The sequence below is a fragment of the Lasioglossum baleicum genome, chromosome 16 (assembly GCF_051020765.1).
Source record: "Lasioglossum baleicum chromosome 16, iyLasBale1, whole genome shotgun sequence".
In the NCBI taxonomy this organism is placed as follows: domain Eukaryota; kingdom Metazoa; phylum Arthropoda; class Insecta; order Hymenoptera; family Halictidae; genus Lasioglossum; species Lasioglossum baleicum.
The window spans coordinates 5,337,487-5,353,867 of NC_134944.1; the positions used below are offsets into that span (position 1 = coordinate 5,337,487).

The 16,381-nt window shown below is 44.8% G+C and overlaps 1 protein-coding gene across 15 annotated transcripts in view; it reads left to right on the plus strand.

The window, feature by feature from the left end:
* Positions 1-16,381, plus strand: part of LOC143217386 (protein turtle) — a 102,058-nt gene that overhangs the window by 50,944 nt on the left and 34,733 nt on the right. For 13 of the 15 annotated variants that reach the window (XR_013010798.1, XR_013010800.1, XR_013010795.1 and 10 more), the window contains one exon: positions 11,544-11,775. Coding sequence is in view for 9 of the 15 variants with exons in the window: in XM_076441617.1 (XP_076297732.1) it covers positions 11,544-11,775 (232 nt within the window). In the remaining 6 variants the exon portion in view is untranslated. The remainder of the gene's footprint in view (positions 1-11,543; positions 11,776-16,381) is intronic. The other 2 variants (XM_076441613.1, XM_076441610.1) reach the window with 1 other exon arrangement.

Here is a 16,381-nt window from a genome sequence, read left to right on the forward strand (position 1 = left end):
GTCGAGAGACGCGAGAGGGCGGTCTACGGCTGGGGGTGGGGGGTGGAAAGAGGCGGGCCAGTTGGCGCGGATCGTGGAGTGGGGGATGAACGTTTCGAGGGAGAAGTCACCAGGGCGCGGAGTGTAGCGTAATTTAATGAAACAAATGGAGACAGGAGTCAACTGTGCGGACGGCGAAGGGATGAGCTGAGGGGCAGAGGGCGGGGGCCGAAACTGCCGGCCGGAAAACGAGAAAGAAGCTCGTTTATACCGGGTGTCACGTTATTTCAATCCTTAAACTCGAAGAACAACGTTCCTGACATTCTTTTTGTCCACTGAAACAATGCTCGGCTTTCTGTCCGGAAAGTATGCGACCTTGTGCTGTAGGGGGTGGAAGTTCTTCATTCAAAGAAGCCACAACTTTCTTCCAGCGATCCTCCTACTTTCGCAAACACTCGTTAAAATCATATTTAGTGATAGCGAACAGCTGCATCGTCGTATTCTATTTTATTGCTTCTACGTGCGCAAATCTTTGTCCTTTGAGAGGTTTTCTCATTTTGGGGATCAACCAGAAGTCACAAGGAGCTAGATCAGGACTGTACGGTTTCCGAGCAAGAATGCTCAAGTTTTTGGCAAAATTTAATGCGTATTCGTTATTACAATACGCGACGCTCACTCGACTCGATGCTTAAAAAACTGCGTGTCGTTTTCAAATGCACGGGCAGGCCACTTATTACAAGGTCGCCTCTAACGTAAACGTGCGCTATCCGCCTCAGCCCACTTCGGAACGAAGGTATAAGCAAAGGTCGAATACTTTCCGGAGAGACCACGTATAAAATACAGCAGGCTTCTCCAATCATCCTAATATATGGGGAACGGCGACGCTCTTAACCTCGTTCAATGCCCGCAACTGTTTTAATCTTCTCCGTTCCATTTCTGCAATGAATGCAAATAATCCGCAGTTGGCGGATGAACCTAACCTCGATGCACATTCCGGGGGACACCCAGTAGGCGCCGCGTTCGAGAAACAGGGAAATAGAGTCCTCTTGCAATTCAATTTCTCCGTCGCGGGGTTTCCGCTCGGGAAGACATTCACTCCCACGGGAAAACTGACTCTTGCTCCTCTCTCCATCACCCCCGTTTCCCCTTCTCCCTGTAACATCCGTTTGGAGGAACACCCTATCCGAGGTTTGCGAAAGTTGCCCGCAACCTGGCAGGTTTCCCACCGGGGGAGAGAGGTCCTACCGAATATTTCTCCGTTGCTCGCTCGACAACGTATTCCCGTCGTGCCTGGTCTCACGAAAAATAAAAACAGCGGACACACCGGGCTCCTCGTTTTTTCCCCCTGGCCACCGGAGTTAATTATTTTTCCTGGCAGCGTGAACAACAAGGAAATGCAAATCCCCTGCTGTGCGGGGGAAGGAGAAGTCGTTGTCCCGAGTGCAGTCGGTAATTAGATTTCCGAGCAAGAAACGAACCCGGGAACGCTCTGGAAATCTAGGAAAGTCAAACCCTTAATCAGTCACGTAAAATCTCTGCCCGGTTGTGTGATTAGCGAGTTCTCCGGCGATTTTTACCGTTTAAATTAGATATCGTAGCCCCTCGGCGACTTCGATAAGAGGGAAAAGAATGACTGTGTGCAAGTTTGTAGCAAATTCGCTCGGTGGAAATTATCGCGACTCCGGCATACTGGCGAGGACATTATCCGCGATAGTAAAATTGCACAGCCATCCGGGGCCATTGAAATTGTACAGCGCAAAGTCCTCGGCGTCGGACAACTTCTGATAGCCTTCCCGAGAGCGAAAGACTTTGGCGACGGACTCCCGTCGCAGCCTCGACGTCGAACGAAAATTAATTCCACCTTAAACTCCCGTAACAAGATTTCCATCTTATATCCGGCGAAAGGCTCGGGCCCCGGTCCCCGGCTGGGATTCGACTAAATTTACATTCGCGTAAGCGGAAGATCGAACTCGATCCGATCTGCATATTAACGAGAACGTCCTTCTTTTCTTGCGTCGAAGTTCGTCGCGCAGGACCTTCTTCCCTTCTCCTCATCCGACGTCCTCATCCAGGCTAGAGCCGCGTTCCCTATTAATTGCGAATTATCCGAAGTTTCCGGGCGCGAGCGCAAACCTAACCCACGGTACACGCCGAGCGGAAAATTGCTTCTTTGCCCGCAGCAATTGTAATCGCGATGCGAGCACGCCTCCTTTGGCGCCGGATGCGCTCCGCGGGATGCTAACGTGGATTTTAAACGCGAGGCGGACTGCCTCGGCTCGTAAAACAACCCCGCCATCTTCCTCCGCCACGTATGGCCGCTGAAAAACACGAGGACCACGGTAAAACTCGCTTTATTCCACTCATTTTATTTTTAACTCCCCACTCTTTCCATGTCGAGCGCTATATTAAAAAATGGTCCGTTATGACCACTTATTAAACAACGCAGTCGCTGGAAAAAGTTGTTTTGTTCAACTAATTTTATTTTTTCACCCCCCACTTTCTTCGTACCCCTCAACATTAAAAAATGGTCTGCTGTGATCCCCCACCCTTTAACAACACAGTCGCTGAAAAACTTGGGAACTTTAGTCAAAGTTGTTTTATTCAACTAATTTTATTTTTCAAGTCCCCACTCTTTTCATTTCCCCCACTATTTATATATTTGGGCCAGCCTCCAATCTTGCCCCGCCCCGCACATTTTATTTTTTGACCTTCCACTACTTCCATATCCCCTCCACCTTCCAAAATTTGATTTAATTTGAATTTATTTGTCCTTGCTCGATTTTTGGTACACGTTTTCGAGGCCACCCCTTCTTCTGGAATATATCGATTTCAGTTTGCTCTGTTTCACCCCCCGTGATAATTGATTAATCAGGATTTCCGGGTGCAAATTGTTCGCCGACGAAAGCACCGGGACGAGCTTGCGGTTGTCGATGCGGCGCTTTGAGAAACGCTGCCCCCTCGCGTTATCGATTGAACGTTAGCCGGTTAACCCGTAGTTGGCTTAAAAATAGGACAACGTAGAGACCACACCGCCGCGTGGCCGGCTTTACATTACATAAACCGCTCCACAGGCCGGTTCTGGGAACGTACGGGGATATGTTACACGACCGACATCTCTGGCCCCAGCTTCCTTCCGTTGAAGTCTTTCAAGACACGCCCAGCCCCAAGTGGGCGGGGGCGAATGTGGTGGACGATTTTTGTCGAAAGAGACCACCACGACGATCTTGTGTCAAAACTTCTGGCCGAACACCCAGAACGTGTTGCGGTAACTTGGTTCCACTTTATGAGAAGCTCCGCCCATTTTCGGGAGGGGTGCTATGTTTCCCGGCTGTCTGACCCGTTTGTACTCTTGATTTAACTCGTCTTTATTGTTTTTCATGAAGAAAATGTTCGAAACGTGTCCTGAATTATAGTTTAGAGATGCCCTTGCCACGCCCTATGGAAAACTCCGCCCATTTTAGGTGGAGTTTAATTATAAGCTCCGCCTTTTGTGGGTCCACAGTCAACTTTCGATTTCTATCAATTAAAATCGTGTAATTATCTCATCTCAAGTACTTGTAAAGAACAGTCTGGGGGGATTCAATGTTTGGCTCCTCCCCTTGGCCCCCTCGTTCAGAAAACCCAGAAAGCAAACCTAGAAACGTACCAAAAAATTCTCCGTGACGCATAGCGTTAGTTTTCGCTCGTCCAGGGCAACGTTAGCGTAAACCTCGCGTTTCCCGGGGATCACGGCAGAAGCCAGCGACGTCTCGCGACCCTAAATCGTTCGGAGCAATGCGGAGGCGTGTTGTCGTACGGGGTTAGGAGGTCTACATGCATAATGCAGAGCGCACGGAGGCCAGGCTGAACTACTCAACTGTGTCAGGGTTAACCCCTTCTACCGGCGCCCAGTTCCACGTGCAGATTCCAACGTTCCCACCCTTCGTCCCCACCCACCCTTCACTCGAACCGACTTCAGTCCGTTTCTGTTTCTCCCGCATCACACGGGGGAGGGGGAGGGTGAGAGAGAGTTCAGGGCTTCGCGGGGCTTGTTATATCCGCTAATTGGCGGCATCGTCTTCCCCTTTTCCAGCATTGTTGTTATTAATGCCACCCTCGAGATGAGCCGCCTAACGAGATAATTAGTGGAACCCAAGACCCGCCCCCTCCCTCCACCGTTCGAGATCTCGAAATCTGGCACGGTTCGTTTATTCGCGAACCTTGTGTCCTTACGTGTCCATCGAATCGGGTGGAGGTTAGGTCTATCGTCAGATCAACCCTTAAGCGACGCATTCTTCTTCCCTTGGGAAAATTACAGAGATAAATAGACTTCGGATTCGATGCATTTATAACAAAAATGAGAAAGTGCAATTTACAACAGTGAAAATATTAAAAGACATTATTTTCACCACATTAAAATTATTAATGGAGAATGTAATTGATGAACAAACTTTTTATTTTGCATATATACATCCGAGGCCTAGTGATAAATCATCTTTTGAAAAATTGGCTCATAGATTTTTCTGATCAAATTTAACGTAAAATAAGAATAATTTCTGATACGTAACCATTACCAGAAATGCAGTTTTCGAGTTGGGTAGGTTTAGCGTTGCCGATTTAAATAAATTTCGTTCCCACTGCCAAGGGATGTTGGTACAGGCGACTAACGATGTTTTGAGAAGGCAATGCCGAGTATCGAGTCGACAATAAGGGGGTAATGGCGCCGGATTACAGAGTGGAACTTAATCGATTAAGAAACTTGGCGCTCGGCTGTTGTCGCTTCACAACACCGATCCGCCTTGTATCGCAAACTCATTCGGGATTACTACACTCTGCGAATCCCGTTTCTCCAAGCCGCGCGCGCTCATGCTTCCGCCGGAGGCGTGTGTCTCTGTTGGGGTTAATTGTCCTCCGGCGAAAGTGCTCCGCCACCCCTTAATAAGTTTCCGTGCGAGCGCGTCGCCGCGCCGCGCCCCCGAAGTTTCCGCGTAAACCAACGAGTAGTTTAACGAAAATCCGGAACAGGTTCTACGTCTGCCTCCCCCCCCCCCCGGAGAAAGAACTCGAACAATTAGACGGAAACGAAGTGGATTCGACGGTAACTTTTCATTGTTTTTCAAAAACCTCGCTAGGATTGTCGCGAATCGGAACTCCCTTCACCCCAAGGAACGAACTCCCCTAAATTCCGACAACTTCCGGCTGCAATTCCGAAGGAGTTGTGCACTTGCGAAAGTATAAACAAGGTCCCAGTATTCTATATAATCTTGGAAAAATTTTAGGAACTTCGGAAGAGTTTAAAAATTCTTAAATTTTGTTTCATATTTTATGATGGATCCGAATGTTTAAAAACCGAGGAAATATATAAACGAAGTCCCACAGTTCTACAATTTTTCATTCGCCAGGAATAAAGTGCTGAACTCAACTTCTGAAGACAGAATCATCCCCTAAATAAAATCAGTATCTACGAATGAGTACGTCGTGATATTTCAACTTTCCATTAATGATTCCGAATGTTAGAAAAACGAGCAAAAATATGAACAAAGCCCCACAATTCTACAAAATGATCAACTTCTGAAGACAGAATCATCCCCTAAATGAAATCACTAGCCACGAACAAGAACTGTACAATATTTCAACACTCTGACTGCTTCTAAACACATAAAAGACGTCGAAAAATATAAACAAAGTCTAAAACTTTTGCGAAACAGGAACGCTTCAATTTTGCAAGGAATTGCCATGATCCCAGTCGCCTAATAAATGTCGGATCGAGTTCGACGCGTCCCCAGGAATTCAGCAGGCCTGCAAATTGCCCGATTAATATTGGATAGGCCACGAGGAGATTTATTCGCCGTGGAATAGTCGCGACAAGAAACTCGTGGTTACATCTCGTTAACATTTCACCGGTTCGGTTACCAGGAACATCGACTCGATCTCAGGGGGGCTGCGACCCCCTTAAACATCCCTCCACGAAAGAACGGGGACAGGGGGTCCAGATGTGTGAATTATCAAAATTTCCGCAACACGCCAACCACCCACTAGTAGAGACCATACGTAAAGGGATGCCACCCGTTTGGGGAGGGACTGGACGATTTCCGACGCCGTTTTATTTTCTACAGTCAAAGGACCAGGGCCGCATGAATTATCGAGTATCGTTCCTCGACCTGCACTGCTGGAAACGTGCCACATGATTCTACTTCTGCGGAAAATGTTTCTACGGTAGAATCCCACCTTGAGGAATTTTTTGCAGCGGGACTATTGAACCTTTTCGATTAGGATTTTTCATACACACTACTAGACATATAAAGTGCATGTGCGATTTTTTTTCAAGTAAAAATAATCAAAATTACGTGAGCTATACATTTTTTTATGAGAGTATGTACTTGTAAAAAGTACTCAACCTTTTGCATTCAGATTTTCTTTTGCATTCTGATTTAAAAATAATCAAAAGTATAAGCGTTGTATACTTTTCATAAATCAGTATGAGAATGTAGGATGGCGACGAAAAAATGAAAAGTCTCGGATAAGACGTGGAAGTACAGTAATCACGGCTATTAAGGGAAGAAGGGAGAATTCACAATTAAATGTAACGTTAACCGGTACAATGGCGTCGCCATTGTGACATCTCGGGGCTTTAGAAAAACGACATTTTGCATGCAGAAACGCGATAGAATGCCGGGGACAATGGAGCGCGGACTGGAAAATAAAACAAAGTCGGCTGACCTACATGAGCGCCACGCGTGCATAGGTATAAATGCGAAACGCGAACGTTCGCGCGACACACAGCAAGACGACGTATTCCGTGGAGCTTACGTTTTCCCTCTATTCTCGCTCGTATCTGCTTTTCGTTCTCCCCTGGCTCCGTAGATCGAGGAATCGACCAGAGAGAGAGAGAGAGAGAGAGAGAGAGAGAGAGAGAGAGAGAGAGAGAGAGAGAGAGAGAGAGAGAGAGAGAGAGAGAGAGAGAGAGAGAGAGAGAGAGAGAGAGTGAGAGAGAGAGAGGGAGCGAAAGCGAGAGAGAGGGAGCGAAAGCGAGAGAGAGGGAGCGAAAGCGAGAGAGAACCTTCGACAGAGAAAACGAGGGAAATTGGCAGCTTGGCCCACGCGCGCGTCTTCAAAGTATCATCCGGCTACGGGATTTATCCCAGTTTCGCGTGTATTCTACCTCGGCGATCGCTTTTTCAAACGATTCCCGTCGATTCCCGTTATTGTTGCAATCCGTACGCGAAAATGTTCAAACTCCAGAAAAAGCCGATATGAATTGTTTACGGGAAAAAATTGCACGCGAAATTGAAACTGAGGTTCCTAAGCTTCAGAGCATTCCCGCTCGATTTTAATGCGGCCATTCTCTCAGATCTGCATTAGCATAAAACAATAGGTTCCGATTGGTTCAGAAAGAATTATTCTGCTTCACAGAACCTGACAACTAGACTGCGGATATTTGTGCTGAATAAAAATGTTTCGCGTTGATTGCGGGATGCAGAAATAACATAAAAATTGATTTCATCCCTTAACGACTTTGTTACGTTAGAAGAAACATTAGAACGTTCTTGAATTTGTGAAATTTTTACGTTTATATTTCATCGGACCAATTTCTTCATAAATGCACGAAGATCCACAGTCTACTGACAACTAAACAGAAAAATATCGTACAAATTGTAACCATTAACAATTTTATTGAGTCTTCCACGTCGAAAATCTCAGATATATTTTCCAAATTTAATAGAACAGCTGAAAAAAATCGTAGAGCAATTTTCGAGGGCTCATTTTAAAGGAAAAGCTTCGATCTTCAAATCTGTGGAAAGATCAGTCACGAAAAAAATTTTTTATCCCGGTAGAGACGTTTGAATTTGCAAAATTTTCGACAGAGGGCCCAGATCTCTATGCAGCTTTGAAATGAGCCCAGGTGGATGGTTATGCGATCATTTTTGACGAAGTTGTAGCAGTTTAAATATGAGGAATTTTTAACAAATGTTTAAAGAAGATGATGAAGAGCTTTCAGTGCATAAAACATTGTAAACAAGTAAATAAGATCCAGGAGCCAGCGATCGAGCAGTGTATCGTCCCGCGTCTGGCAGTAGGCGGGACCATTCTACTGCCTCGGTTCGGTCAAGTAGACGGCGCGTAGTTGAGGAGGAAAAATCGTCGGAAGGGGGCAAGAAAGGAAAAGCCGTGGACATGCCGTGACGATCGTAGGTTGGCCATTGACTGCCCCAGTTGACGGTTTCTATTTCGAGCTGGCCTAGTTGCGGCGACGAGCGGCGTCGTCGCCGGCCGGCGCGGCGTCGCAGTCGTCGTCGCGCTGATTTCAATATTATTCGAGAGCTACGGGGAAAAGCCCGCGGGGATGTTCGATATCGCGATCCCAACCCGGCAAACAATGCCGGGAACGCGTTCCCGCGTCCCGATGTCCCGGACGAGACAAACAATCGGTCCTTTTTCCACTCTGAAAACTCCTTTCCCGCGGCTCGTTCAGCCGCGACGCCAGAAGGAATTAAGCGGGGCCCGGTTTGTCGCGTCGGATCGAACAATCCACTAACAACTTTCTTCGATCCCTTCAGTCTTTCACCTACGGGTCTGGGAAACTTGGGAAATTGTTGTTGGACGATTTTCTTTGACGAAGTTATAATTATTCAACTTCGAGCACGCGTAACTTTCGAACCAGCAGATTCCTAACACCGAAACCTGGACTCCCGGAATATTCTCGCCAAAGTCTGCAAGATCGAATCGTAAAAAGACCCAATATTTGTGGTCCCGTAAGCTGAAGTTTAATCACAATTAGGATTTCAGTAAGACGAAGAATCCGCACACGTCTATCTAGCTCTCCTGTAGCTTGCAACTAACGCAGAAAATCTTGCACGAAAATCCGCAGTTAGAATACACGAGATTAAATCACCGAATGGAATGGTCGTAGGTCTTGCCGGATCCCTTGGGCGAACAATTGGTAACATTCAACCCTCTGTAACTCCGTGAAAAAACATCCGACTGCAATCTACCTTAACTCGTTTCAAAGCAGAAAGTTTCTGAACCTTTCACAGTGCGGAACAATTATAAAAGTATCCTGCCCTTCGCCTGATGAAAACTTGGGAAAATTGTCAAACTTTGAACGTCCGCAGAGGGCGTAAGAAATTTTTCCGGTCACTCAAACTACCACGATCTTGAAGAACGAACCTTCCGCTTTAAAACGAGCCGAGGAAAATTGTCGTACGATTTTTTTACGGGATTTTACAGCAGTTTGATGCGGGACGCGTCGATGCTGAAATAATTGGAATTAGTTTCCAGAGGAGTTTCTAGGGATTCCTAGGGTAAAAGCTGAGGATTGTTGGGGGGAGGGGGGTGAAAGTAGATGTTCCGCCCTTCAGAATGAGCCCACGTAGATCGCTGTCCGATTTTTCTCCGCCGGTGAAGACGCGTTTAGAAAGCAACCATTCTATTGCTTGCCTCATGTGAAACGCACGGAGACAATGGCGAGACCGATCGAGGGAATGTCTCTTGTCGGTTCTCGTTGGAACATCGAAGAATGTCGGGACATCGATCCATCGCTCGCATGCCGCCGCTGCCTCTATTCTATGGCGCTCTCCGCTTCGTTGCACGATCATCGGCGACGATCGTCGATCTAGATCGCTCGGTGCGCCTCCTTGAACGCTCCCACACGACGAAAGTCGTTCAAATCAGATTTGATTACTTCTTCCATGGCCAGGGACGATTATCAATCTATAAACTAGATAAATTCTTCCCTCCTTTCAATTCTTAAACATAGTCTATACAAATAAAAAATTATTTATTAGTAGACTGCGGATCTTTATGCAAAATAAAAATTTTCATACATTTATATTTTCTCTTAAGAATTTTGTTAAGCCACAGGCAATGTAATCGTATTTTTAAAAATCGTCAGATATTTTTACTGTTTTGTGTGTTCGCATAAAAAATCCGCAGTCTATTCATTAGAACACAGAGTTTCTGTATCTTGAAAATTTACTTGATCGATTCTGTTCATAAAGTAAGATAATATTTCTTGACAAGTTCGTAGACTATAAAACAGTTCTTGACAAGTTCTCTTTGAAAGTTAGTAAGAAAATACGTCTTCAGCAGCCCTTGCAAATTTATAAGCAAACATCTGTTTGACAAGTTCTTCTTCGAAATGCAAAATAAATAAAAATAGCTCCCGACAGGTTGTCTGTGCAAGTTAATAAGAAGACTCGTCTTCGCAAGTTTTTCTTGCACAATTCTTGTACAAAAAAGAAATACTTTTGTTAACTCCGTACATCCAAGGATCGACGATCCCGCTTGCATGCCGCACTCCGCACGAACTCGCATGATTACTTCCTGTCCCGATCTCCCAGCAGCGCTCTTTCGAACCACGCACGTGCGTGCCTGGGGATTTCGTGATATCGGCGCGCAACGAATTCCTTTTTTTTTTGTGGGCCTCGGTAGAAAAGCTTGCATGGAAAAAGACAGTATCCCGCGTCGTACGGTCGCGAACCGCAACCAGCACGAAAACGTCGACGAAAAAAAGACAAAAGAAACACAGAACCCTAATTAAAACGATAGAGAATGACGTTTTCCGGTTAGCTGGTTGCGACACAGAAGCATAATCGCGGCGTTTCGCTCGTAGATCGTTTCCGCTGTTCACACACGCTGCATCCCCTGTCTCGTCATTTGTCATTTCATTAACCCCCGCAGCTGGTGCGAGCGAGTCATTCACCTCTGGATCGCGAGCGTTGATCGTGCTGCTGATTTTTGTCGGTTTCCGCTCGGCTCCTCGCCCGTGAATCGCGGTTCCGAGCTCCGTTGGTCGCGACGATCCTCTGGATCAATGATACGCGTGCGTTAATCTCTACAGTGATTCTATACTTTGCTAAATGAAACGAAACCGTGGAGAATCATTTAAATTAGAGGTTTAAGGCGAGACTTTTGCTGAGACTGTGATGTCGTCGATTTTTCGGACAAATGCATAAAAGAAAATTGATACTATCGTCAACTACACTGGACAATTATTATTTTACACGGTAAGAAAATTTTTATCGGTGTCCCTAACAAAAGTGAAAAATCAGACTCGTCAAAAATTATCTTGCTCAACGAATATCGTAAATTAACGAACCAAATTTACTTTATCATCAGCTGAGCACTTCAAAAAAATATTCTACGCAGAAAACTTTACTCTCAATCATGAATAAAATTGTAGAGATGAAGATTTTTCTTGATCGCAAATGTCCTCTAATTGTACGCCAAACGCCGTAAATTGTCCAAAGAAAATAAATTGATTAACTGATTGCCACAACATTTTAGAGCGAGGTTGGTCCGGTAAATTTTCGTTGATGGCGATCGTCCTCGGCGTAGGATTAATCCAGTTGGTCCACGGGATCAAAGAGATCCTGTTGGATGCGTTTCCGTCGAAACCAACGAGCCACGGAACGTCGTATCACCGATCGGAACCGACCGGAATCGAATCGGATCGGATCGGATCAGATCGGAACGGGTATCGAAATCGAATTTCGCGTCGTAATCCCGGGAAGAGATGTCTCGCACCGGCGTGCAGCCGTTCATGCCGATCCCTCGTTTATGTTGCGTGTTGGTGTTGGTGCAAGGGGCAGGAGATACCGATATACATATGGTACGAGTCGTATCCGACCCACAGTGGCGAGGGTTACGAAGGTCGAGTCTCGAGGGTGAGCCAGAATTCACCGTACGGCCTGGCGTCGCTCAACCTGACCGACATCCGCGAGAGCGATCAAGGATGGTACGAGTGCAAGGTCGTCTTCCTCAACAGGTCGCCCAACAGCCACAAGAATGGTACCTGGTTCCACCTGGACGTTCACGGTGAGTAGAACTACCTCCAATCACACTCGAACTTAGCCAAACAGTGTTTCGAACGGTGCGAGCTGAAGGTTATTTCATTGTTTCGACCCCTAACTCTTCATTAGTCAGATAGTTTTCTTTTGGACAACGATACTTCGTCGCATAAATGCATAAAACAGGGACCAGAAATAACAGTTATTCCAAAGCTTTCTACGATAACAATCATTTAAAAAAAGTTGATTATTATTGAAATTTAAGATAATGCACACAAAATATATAAGGGAAAAAATTTGAAGAACAAAATGTGATTAAAATTATCGATTTTTATACTTTCTGGTTAGGAATAACAGTTATTAGTAGACTGCGGAACTTTTTATGCAAAATAAAAAATGTCTACGTCGATTCAAAGACACAGAGGTTACATAAAAATTTCTTTCTTGTTTTAATTATTTTATCGAACTGAAACTAATACGTTGATGTTCTTAAAATTTTTAAATATATGCCCACTGCTTTAAATTGTACTTACCAATTTTTGTTATAAATGCATAAAATCCGCAGTCTAGTTATTAGTGTCTAAAAAATTGGATCGTCCTCGATAACTATTATCAATGAGGAAAAATAGAAGAATATTTAACTGGTTACCTTTCACGTCCATTTTTAGCGGACCCCCAACTCTTCAGATAGTCAGATACTGTTTTATTTTGGACAGTGAGAGTTTGTCGTAACTGCATAAAACGCGCTACTCTATTTTAATACGCTGATTTCCAAATTAAAACCCCCGGAAAGAATATTTAACTGGTTACCTTTGATTTCCATTTTTGGTTGTGACCCCTCTTCAAATAGTTTTCCTTTAGACAGTGACACTTCGTCAGAAATGCATAAAATGAGCTGTTCTATTTTAATACGTTCATTCCCAAATTACAACCCCCAGGAAGAATATTTAACCGTTTTGTTACGTTTTATCTCAATTTTTGACAGCTTTGAGAATTCCCCTTTTGGCCAGTGACATTTCGATATTTTCAGCCGAAGCAAAGCGTCGAAATCACATATTATATTTTAATACGTTGATTACCAAATTGCGACCCGGGAAAGTCTAATAAAATTAAAGTAATGTATTCAATGCAGCTGAAATTGGAAAGGTATAATTTCCTAACAAAATTCAGTAAATGTTCACAGTATACCGAAAAGACTATATATTTTACCACGTTTCTTATTATCTCGCTTTCTTGTTTGTTTGTTTGTCTGTTCGGTAGCAAATTTTGCAATTGATTTTATTTCGAATTCAATTCGAAATTGAAAAGCACCGAAATTTAATTTTCTCCAGCTCTCGTATCTTTCGAAACACTGCGCGCAGGTTATTTTTGCGATGAAAGCTAAACGAAATTGCTTCAGGGGGAGTTGCATCTGGTCAAACGATTTCGTTTTTTTATTAAATGGATTAGCGGTCTTTAGAGTTTTTCAGAGGCCGTTCAGAGAGTATGGTTAAAACATGGTCGAAATGGAAATGCAAACGATATTTGATTATATTTATCTGGAGGTGGATAATTTCGGGACATGCTAGTGATTTTATTATATGGTCGGTTGTTTCTTCGTTGAAAATTCTTGAAGAAATTTATGCGAGGGAACGACCAGGTGCAAACCCTTAGGCGCACGGTTACGTGCCAGTGATTAGTCAGCATGGCGGTGAATAGGCACCGATGCTAATCGCTGCCAATTTACATCCGCGTCGAACGTTCTGCGCGATTGATCGGCTTAATCGTGCGATCCTAAATCGGTTCACCGACGATGACACGCGGTCTGCGAGAATGATCGTCACGGACCTCGAAAATATTCTCTAAATCAAACTCACACTAAAATATCCCCACATCGTCGTACAAGAACGTATGTATTGTATATTATCAAGAATTTAGATAGAAACCAAGCTAAACTTCACTTCTAATCCTGTAGATTTTGTCCAGGAAATTCCAAAAATCGAAGTTTCACTGTTAGGGATCATCTGGTTCAAAAGTTATGGGTGTTCAAAGTTGAGCGGAGCCGCTAAATCGCCGTCACCTGAATCGCTGAACTTTAAACACCCATAACTTTTGAACCAGTGAACTCCTAGCATTGAAACTTGAATTTTCGGAATTGTCTCGTAAAAATCTAGAGGACAATGTAGAAAAAAGGTAAAAATTCTGGGCCCCTAAAGTGAAGTTTAGCCTGAAAGCAGTTCCCTTTAAATCTTCCACGCTAAAATTTGAAGAAACCAACGAATACCGTCCACAATACCAACGTACATCGTAAACTTCAACACCGTATACCTCAAGAATTACTCGGGACATCGACGGACGCCTCGGAACGGCTCACAAAAAACTAACAATAACCGAACTCTGATCCATAGGATGTAACGCAACTCATCGCATCGCGGAACGTAAAATCGAATCGAATCCCGATCACGCGGAAACGAAACAACGGAGTGTAAAAACAGAGGAGTAGGTTCGGCGTGCCTCTCGGTGAATCGAATTCAATTCTTTCGTCGCGATAAAGTTTTACGCGTGGGGTCGTCGAACCGAGAGCGATGGCAGCAGAGAAGGAACCAGGAGAGAAATGGTAGCGTGGAGGACTTATTGCCGCGTTTTGTTCGGCCGTAAACGACGATGAACGGCCTCCGGGGAGGAGAAACATTTAGATGGCTTAGGGAACGTCCTCCTTTTTCCTCTCTCTCTCTCTTTCTCGTCACAGCCGCCGCCGCCGTTTCCTGTTCGCGTCAACCCGCTTTTTCCCCTCGGTTTTCTGTCTGTCCTTCGAAAGTTCTGTTCCTATCCCGTGTGCCCACGGCCCAGCACTCGACGTCGACGACGACGACGACGAATGACGAGGTAACGTCAGCGACGATTGCGTCGACTAAGGATTTGCCAACGGCGTCAAAGGCAGAGAACCCACTCGGCCAGCGAAAGCGTTCCTACTTCCTTTGTACTTTTTCCACCAGCCTCTGCCCGGTCGTTTGCTCGCGTCACACCCGTAAAAACTGTTGCCCCTGTTTCCGCTCCCTCGGCTTTCCTTCCACCCTTCTCCTTCGTCTTCCTTGGCTCTTCGTATCGAGCCACGAAACCACCGCCGATTACATCTTCCACCCCCGATGACACCACCAAATCAGACGATCCATTGCTTCATCAACTACCTGTCGTTGCTCTAATACCTTCGTTTTCGTACGGCCCTACTCTGTTTTCAATCTAATCGCGCAATTAAAACATGAATTATACGTTCCTCGAAAAAGTTTTCGAAATACAACTTGTTCTTCTCCGCACAACTTTTTTGCTCCTGATGATTTCTTTGTGGAACTTGTGGCATTGTATGCGCGACTCTTTCCCGAGTAAAATGATACCCAACACGATGCAGTTTGGACGGTATTTGCTCGTTTAATCCACGATATAGTGGAACCTCTGCTATCCGAACTCAGCGGAGGAACTTCAATGTTTACCGAGGTATCTAGATTGAACCTTCGCGAATCATTTTAAAACAACTGATAAAATAATTAACAAAATTATAAAGCAAATTATTATAGAAGTATGTCGTGTTTGTACTCGTTTTAACCAGGAAAGTATAACGAATATATTGACGAACGTTTTGATAAAGAACAAACGAGACCGTTTCGGCGCAGAAGAAATTCTCACATGAATCTGTGAAGCAGAGTTCGAAAGCAAAGGACAATTTCCACGCATTTGACAAAGATTCTGAGACCGAGTCTGAAGATCCCGCTTCACAGAAAATGGACCCTGTCCTTTGTCTCAGAGCTGTCGAAGTCGGTCTGGGAGGAAAAACGTCCTCGAGGAGTACAGCCTCGGTAGCGTCTGATCTAAGCGTCCTCGCGTTCGAGGGCTTGATTGTTCGCTTAATGCCGTTTCCGTGGAATAATGCACCGTCACCGGTCGACGACCCCATAAAAGTCTCGGCACCCCATCCCCTCCAATCGATAAAACGGAACTCGAATCGGGGTGGTTAGAATTTCCCTTTTCTTTTTTCTTCGCCCTTCTATGGGACACTTCAGTCTCTTATGGTGCGGTTAAACGGTCGGACCTAATGAGCCGCTGCTCGGTCTCGCATCCTTCATGGAGTTAAACAAGTGTGCAAGTGATCGAACAAATCTCATTACCGAGGCATTTCATTATATCGCTTAATCATCTTGACACGTAGAGAACAACATACCAATATTCTTAGATCTTTCGAATGCATAAAAATTCACTAGCTATCATCCATATTAAAAGAAATAAAAGGCGGCTAAACTTCACTTTGGCGGACCAAAAATTTTCAACTATTAAAAATACAATTCTGTATAAATTTTGACGAGAAAATGCCAAAAATTGCAGTTTTAATTTTACGAATTGACTGGTTCAAAAGTTCAAGCGTTCTTCACAGATTAGGGCGTTACTACTGAGCGGTAGCACGCGGACGTAGGAGTCCGTTCAAGCTGATATTTTTGGCATTTTCTCACAATTTAAAGGGGTGGACTCCCGTTTGCAGGATTGCAAGGGTGCGGGATGCGCCTTCTCATTTCTCGATAATGCAACGATGGGTGTTTTCTTTTCCACAAGGCGTAATTTGAATTATTAGGAAGCATAAAGCTGCGCATTTAACTATTATCATAAAG